General features: G+C 39.5%; 1 protein-coding gene across 11 annotated transcripts in view; it reads right to left on the bottom strand.

Annotated features, from left to right (window-relative positions):
• Positions 1–408: 408 nt before the first annotated feature.
• The window catches only part of GPHN (gephyrin), a 708,676-nt gene continuing 701,408 nt past the window's right edge, over positions 409–7,676 (bottom strand). For all 11 annotated transcript variants that reach the window (XM_053602269.1, XM_053602258.1, XM_053602260.1 and 8 more), the window contains 2 exons: positions 2,527–2,623; positions 409–1,412 (listed from right to left, as the gene is read on the bottom strand). In XM_053602269.1, the coding sequence (XP_053458244.1) occupies positions 1,279–1,412; positions 2,527–2,623 (231 nt within the window). In that variant the 3' untranslated portion in view covers positions 409–1,278. The remainder of the gene's footprint in view (positions 1,413–2,526; positions 2,624–7,676) is intronic.

Below are 7,676 nucleotides of genomic sequence, written 5' to 3'. Positions count from 1 at the left end.
TAAGGTATAGTTACATTATACCATATTTTATTTTTTTTTGTAGAGACAGAGTCTCACTTTATTACCCTTGGTAGAATGCCGTGGTGTCACAGCTCACAGCAACCTCCAACTCCTGGACTCAGGCAATTCTCTTGCCTCAGCCTCCCAAGTAGCTGGGACTACAGGCGCCCACCACGACGCCCAGTTATTTTTTTGTTTGGCTGGGGCCAGGTTGAACCTGCCACCCTTGGTATATGGGGCCAGCACCCTACCCACTGAACCACAGGCACCGCCCCCCTATACCTTATTTTAGATCTCCTTTATACCACTGAATATTGGTAGGCCATCTTTATACCTTTTTTCCAGGTAGAGTCTCATTAGAATGAAACGTCATCTTCCTTTTCTTAATAACAAGGCCAACACGATACATTTTTAAATAATGATCAAGGATTTTTTTATTCATTAAGTTTTAGTATCATTACAGAAAATGTTATGGTACAGAGTTGTTTAACATTATTTTGTCTTTGCTCTTGATTTCCACATGAATGCTGGTAACACTAATATCTGTACAAGATCAGTCTTTGATTTTATTTTTTTGTTCTGTACAATTTTAAATGTATTGGTTTAAAAAGGCTGTCAGCACTTAAGGAAGCATTATTTTCTTCAGTTTGTTTGTTCAAATAAAAAGTATCCAGTTACTGCCCAAGAGTACTGTGCCGTGAGGCTACTAGGATCAGAAACCTCCCTGGACGCTCTGCAGGGCATGGTTCTTGTGGCCGGCCAGAGCCTCCACCCTGTTGGTCTTCTTTTGGCACTGTGCACATAAACACGAGATACATGATAAAGAACAAGCAAAAGCTCTCTGCAAAGCGATTATGAAGCCTACTAAGAAGGGAAATCCAAGTGTTGCCTACGCTAGTATAAATAAGCAGACAGCCTTGATTTAAGAGCATAAGTAGTTGTATTTTAAAGATGAGAAAAAACACAAGTTCTGCAGGCACCTACTGCTGTCTACTAAAAGCTATCGCTATCAGACCTAGCATTGAACACACAAAGCAATTTGCAAGAAAGGAAAAATTTGCTTTGATATAATCAGAATAGAGTTGTCTGGTATGATTTATTTTTAGGTGTTTTTTTTTCTTTAAAAGGTATTTAAATTCATTTGAAATATAGTTCAAGATGTTGACTATACAGATCAACTTTTATCCAAATCAGAAAAACTAGCTGTGCCGTTGCATATTACAGGATACAGTCAATGATATGTGGACATGCATCAAAGCGTTCTCCTGCTGGTGACCATCATAGCCGTCCAATGACCATGACATCCACCACCTCGCCCTTGTGGAGCTCCACGTACTGCTCTGTCTTTGGAGGTAGCATCAACAATCCATTGGCACTGCGCATGCTCATCAGACGGCTGCTCATCTGATTACCTAGAAAGAAATACTCTCAGTACAGCAGCGTGGACATCACAGCATATACATTTGGAGCCCCTGTAGATGTTTTCAGAATGAGAACTGACAGAAATACAGGGATTCAAGAGGAGGAGAGATGATCAGACTTCCCAGTATGTTTTTCAAGAGCCCATACTACTATATCCTACCACCTTCTCACTGAAACTTTTCTTTAAAGTAAACATTACATTAGAAATTCTTGCTTAAAAGAATAAAACCAGGATTTTAAAGAATTATATAAAATGGCACAAATTTTTCAATTCAGGCTGAAATGTTGCATGTGTCTGCAAAGAGAGACTTTACAAACCCATTAAAGCAATAGTAACAGCACCAGCTACAATTTCTGTACTAAGTGCCAGACAAGGTACGAGGCACTTTGCTTAGTTATTTTATTTGGATCTATAAGACTCCTGAGTCTTGGATAACTTACCTATGATCCTACTAACTAGGTGATAGACAATTTGAATCACTTCTCTCTGGTGGCAAAGATCATGTACTTAATCACTATGTTGGTTGATGTTTTCATTTGATGTGATCTTTGTTTAAAGGGTAAAACAGTTTTTGTGCAGTTGAAATCAAAAGTTAGGTAAAATATGACTAGTGAGGTTGGGGATAAAAGTTTAAAATCCAGAAGACATACCTACAGAATTCTAAATTTCAGTATTGATTTCTCTGCTCTTAAAATTTACTAGTATCTGCAGTATAGTACAGGCTACAGAGAATCACATTACAAATTGGGCTTTAATCTCACATTACAAGGTGGCATAGCCACAGTTCTTTCCTTTTCCTATAAAGTTATGTAGAGAACCTATTAGTTGAACAAACAGATCAAAATCTTCTGTAATTCTAAATTTCTATTTCAAATGTTTATCTGGAAAATATGGCTCAATGCAATAACTAAACTTCTGTTAATTTTTTTTACTCTTGTCCTATTATGCTGTACTATTTAGGCATAATTTAACTTACCTAACTTTTCAAAAAGAAAAATTTACAATAAGTACAAAATTCCTTATAACCAAGGAAGACTATTATACATAAATTTGTGTTTTAACAGATGGGTGCATAGGCATACCTACAGATGAGAATGACTCACCTGTACTCTGTGCCCAAGGCAGTGGTTCCTGGTGATGCCAAGTAAGTATACACCGATGGTATTCTGGGCGAGGATCTAATTTTACATCACATGATAACTATAGAATAAAGAGGAAAAGAAAACAAATTGGGTTATTTGATCATCTCTCAAAACTTAAGGGTTGTAGAGGTGATGTGGACATGAAAAATATCCTTGGTATTCTGCTATTTCCATCATTGTCATCTTATTATTTTTTTTTTAGAGACAGAGTTTCATTTTGTTACCCTCAGTAGAGTGCCGTGGCCTCACAGCTCACAGCAACCTCCAGCTCTTGGGCTTAAGTGATTCTCTTGCTTCAGCCTCCTGAGTAGCTGGGACTATAGGCGCCCGCCACACCCAGCTATTTTTTTGTTGCAGTTTGGCCAGGGCTGGGTTTAACCCGCCACCCTCAGTATATGGGGCCGGCGCCCTACCCACAGAGCCACAGGTGCCGCCCAGTCACCTTATATTTTTAATACAGGAAGTCCAGGAGTTGGGTTGCTCTGGTTAAAAAAGAAAAGAAGGATAGGAAACTGGTGTTCATGGTGGGGAAAAGGGGACATGAAATGGTCAGGTCAATTTTTGTAGTCTATTTTTATAGGTTGTGAGAACCTCTAGATCTTTGACCTATGAATTGAGAAACTGAAACAGGTATCTTAATGTAGAAAATAAAAGAGACAAGGCCTAGTGCAGTAGCTCACATCTGTAATCCTGGCACTCTGGGAGGCCAAGGTGGGAGGTTCCCTTGAGCTCAGGAGTTCAAGACCAGCCTAAGCAAGAGCAAGACCACACATCTACTAAAAATGGAAAATCAGCTGAGTGTTGTGATGGGCACTTGTAGTCCTAGCTACTCAGGATGCTGAGGCAGGAGGATTGCTTGAGCCCATGAGTTTGAGGTTGGTGTGAGCTAGGCTGTGGCCATGGCACTTTGGGCAACAGAGTGAGACTCTGTCTCAAAAAAAAAAAAAAGAAAGGAAAGGAGGCAGACCTAAAGAAACAAATTCAATATCCATTTATCTTTCTAACACCCCCCCCCATATATCCATACATCTAGTAAATATTTACTGAGACTCTAACGTGTGCTAGTCACTATTTAGCTACTTATTCACCTATCTCTCATAAGAGGGATGAGTACTTTTTCTATTGAATTTGTGAATCTATAGTCCTAACACTGATAAATAATCTGATTTAAGGGAAATAAAAGTAGTCTGTACTATAAGTTATACTATTTTGGTTTGGCCACATCATGTGCTTTTCCACTGGAATCCAGAATAAAACTCAATTTTAGTGTTTAATACCTTCATTAAATTAGAACTCAACTCTTTCATTTAATATTGCTTATGTTTATACTCTCTAGCCACTGATGGGATAACTTGCTATTTACTCCTAAGTACTTTTGTGCTTAACTTAGTGCAAATCTCTTGTTCTCTTAAAATATGTGTGTTTTCTAGTACTAAACTACAAGAGCTCCTCACAGGGTGGCTTTATTTCCTAATATTTCAGCAAGGGGTTTCCCTAAAAATGCTACTGACTGGTTTACGGTCATACAGTAGAACAAGTGCTGGATGGTATCGGACGCCTAGGTTCTATCCCCCACTTTATTACTAACTGCTGTGCTATGTTAGCAGGCCATTTTGGTTTCTTGTACCTGTTTGTAAAACAGGGTTCAAGTATATAATGTTTAAGTGTCTTCAAGATTTATGATTAGAGGATTTTTAAACTGCTACTTTTTAGCCCCATAACACCTGGCTAGTTTTTCTATATTTCATAGACAGAAGGTCTGGCTCTTGCTCAGGCCAGTGTCAAACTTCTGAGTTCAGGTGATTTACCCACCTTTGTCTTGCAGAGTGCTAGAATTACAGGTGCAAGCCACCACACCTGGACTATTAACCAATATAATTTATTTGTATTGATTTTATAGTTTTTGTAAAGAAAGTCCTGTTTTGTATGAGCTTCAATACTTAAAAAGTATGACGCAGGCTTGGCGCCTGTGGCTCAAGCGGCTAAGGCACCAGCCACATACACCAGAGCTGGTGGGTTTGAATCCAACCCGGCCCTGCCAAACAACGGCTGCTGCAACCAAAAAATAGCCAGGAGAATCGCTTGAGCCCAGGAGTTGGAGGTTGCTGTGAGTTGTGATGCCACAGCATTGTACCCAGGGTGACAGCTTGAGGCTCTGCCTCAAAAAAAAAAAAAAAAGTATAAGCACTATGTATAAACATATACTTTTGGGTGAATAAAATGTTGCAAATGGTTGATGTTTCACTTCTGATTATTCCTTTTATTCATTCAAAATTAGGTAGTAGGCTATGGACCAGAAATGTTTCCTGTTTGCTTTGAATATTTGCCTGGTACGGAGTAGTCACTCAAGAGATAAAACTGTATAATTTGTTATGTTCTGTGAGAGTTCTCTGAAAATTATCCAGCCATATAATATGAAAAATGGAGACTTTCATGCCTGGATACTTTCAGAACAGTTCTCATATATCTTAATGTCTAAGGGAGTGGAGAATTAGTAAAGAAAAAAAAAGTGAAGAGAATAAGAAGGTATGCCAAAGACCAAGAGGAAATATTTGCATGAGATAAACCTGATAAGGGACTTTAGATATCCAAAATATACAACAAACTCTTAAAATTCAATAATAAGAAAATGAACAATCTAATTTAAAAAATGGGCAAAAGGGTCAGATGAGGTGGCTTGTGCCTGTAATCCTAGCACTCTGGAGGCTGAGGTGGGTGGACTGCTTGAGCCCAGGAACTTGACACCAGCCAAAGGAAGAGTGAGACCCTGTCTCTACTAAAAATGGAAAAACTAGCTGGGTGTTGTGGTGAGTACCTGTAGTCCCAGCTACTTGGGAGGCTGAGGCAGGAGGATCTCTTGAGCCCAAGAGACTGGGGTTGCTGTGAGCTATAATGATGCCATGGAACTCTACCCAGGGCAAACAGAGTGAGACTCTGTCTCAAAAAAAAAAAAAAAAAGGCAAAAGTCTTGAATAGACATCTCACCAAAGAAGATATACTAGCACTCTGGGAGGCTGAAGCAGGAGGAATGCTTGAGGCTAGGAGTTTTGAGACCAGCCTGAGCAAGCGCAATACTTTGTCTCTACAAAAATTAGAAGAAGTACCCAGGCCTGGTGGCACACGCTTCTAGTTCTGGCTACTCAGGAAGCTGAGACAGAATCAGTTGAATCTAGGAGTTTGAGGTTGCAATAAGGTATGATGATGTTACTATACCGTAGCCTGGGCAACAGAGTGAGGCTTTGTCTCAAAACAAACAAAAATCCCCCCCAACCCCTCCAACTAAACAAACAAACAAATAAAAAAACAAGAAAGGAAAGAGAAAGAAAGGAAGGAAGGAAAGGAAGAAAGATGTTCACCATTACGTATCATTAGGGAACTGCAAATTGAAACAAGATACTGCTATACACTGATTAGAATGGCCAAAATCTAAAACACTCATGACACCAAATGCTGACAAGGATATAGCAAGAGGAACTGTCATTCACTGCTCATGGCCATGCAAAGTAGTACAGCCACTTCGGAGGACTGGCAGTTTCACTCTCTCACCGTATGATCCAGCATTGACCCAAATGAAGGGAAAACTTACCTCCACAGAAAAACCTACAGATAATGTTTAGCACAGCTTTATTCATGATTGTCAAAGCTTGGAAGCAACCAAGATATCCTTTACTAGATGCGTGAATAAACTGTAGATATCCAGACAATGAAATATTATTCAGTAGTAAAAAGAAATGAACTCTCAAGCCATGAAAAGACATGAGGCAACTGAAATGCATATTACAGTGAAAGAAGTCAGCGTGAGAAAGCTACACACGATTCTTACTACGAGACGTGCTGAAAACAGCAACACTAGGAGACGGTAAAATGATCAGTGGTTGACAGAAGTTAGGAGGGAGGGAGAGATAAACAGGAGAATCACAGAGGATTTTTAGGCAGTGAAACTATTCTGTCTGATATTACAATGGTGGATAAATGTCATTATACATTTGTCAAAATCCATAGGCTGTACACTAATGACAGGTGAATTCTAATGTAAACTATGACTTGGAGTGCTAAGATGTGTTCATTATTTGTAACACATGTACAAATCCCAGTATAGGATGTTAGTAGAGGGGAGGCTGTGTTGGGTGTAGGGGTATGTGGGAACTCTGTTCTTTTTGCTCAATTTTGCTGAGAACCTAAAAGTGCTCTAAATATAAAATGGTCTCTGGAAGGTTTGATCACAATGAGGAGGAGGTGAATGCACCAGACGATTCACAGGAACAGCCTGGAACTAAGAGTTGCATAGTATAGGGAGGAGAGAATCAGATGACCAAAGCGTATTCTATTTAGTGCGGAGGCCTAGGATGACACATTTGAGCCTCTGGGTGGTGGTAGAAGCCTGGCCACTGCTGAGGTCTGCCGAAGCTTCCAAAGAGTGCTCCTAAGAGTTTTATTACACTAACTTTTTGATTAGTACTATAAAAATTATGAGGCACTGTTTTCATTAGTATGCCAGAGACAGCCTTGAGCATATTTACCCTGTAAATCATCTGTTTAAAACTTACTTAACATAACTTAAAAATCCTTCTACAAGTTTGTATGGGTCAGTTTCAGATCATGTTTCCAAAGATTCTGTGACATGGTTTATTTCTTAGTTCTTAAGTTAAACCAATTTGCATTTCTTATAAGTCCTGGACAGTGCTGCCATTTTATTTATTTATTTATTTGAGACACAGTCTCAAGCTGTCACCCTGGGTAGAGTGCCGTGGCGTCACAGCTCACAGCAATATCCAACTCCTGGGCTTAAGTGATTCTCTTGCCTCAGCCTCCCAAGTAGCTGGGACTACAGGCGCCTGCCACAGCACCCGGCTATTTTTTGGTTGTAGTTGTCATTGTTGTTTGGCAGGCCTGGGCTGGACTGGAACCTGCCAGCTAGAGTATATGTGGCTGACGCCTTAGCTGCTTGAGCTATAGGCACTGAGCTAGTACTGCCACTTTAAATATCTATTATTTAGTTACTATTTATTTATTGGCATATAATGTTTCTATGGAGAAATCTGATATTAGTGTAGTGAGGATTCCCTTATCTGTGACTTGATGTTTTCTCTTGCTGTTTTAAAAATCTCTTT

The sequence above is a fragment of the Nycticebus coucang genome, chromosome 9 (genome assembly GCF_027406575.1).
Source record: "Nycticebus coucang isolate mNycCou1 chromosome 9, mNycCou1.pri, whole genome shotgun sequence".
NCBI lineage: Eukaryota > Metazoa > Chordata > Mammalia > Primates > Lorisidae > Nycticebus > Nycticebus coucang.
Note: the sequence above shows the minus strand (reverse complement) of the source record. Positions and strands in the feature narration are given on the sequence as shown.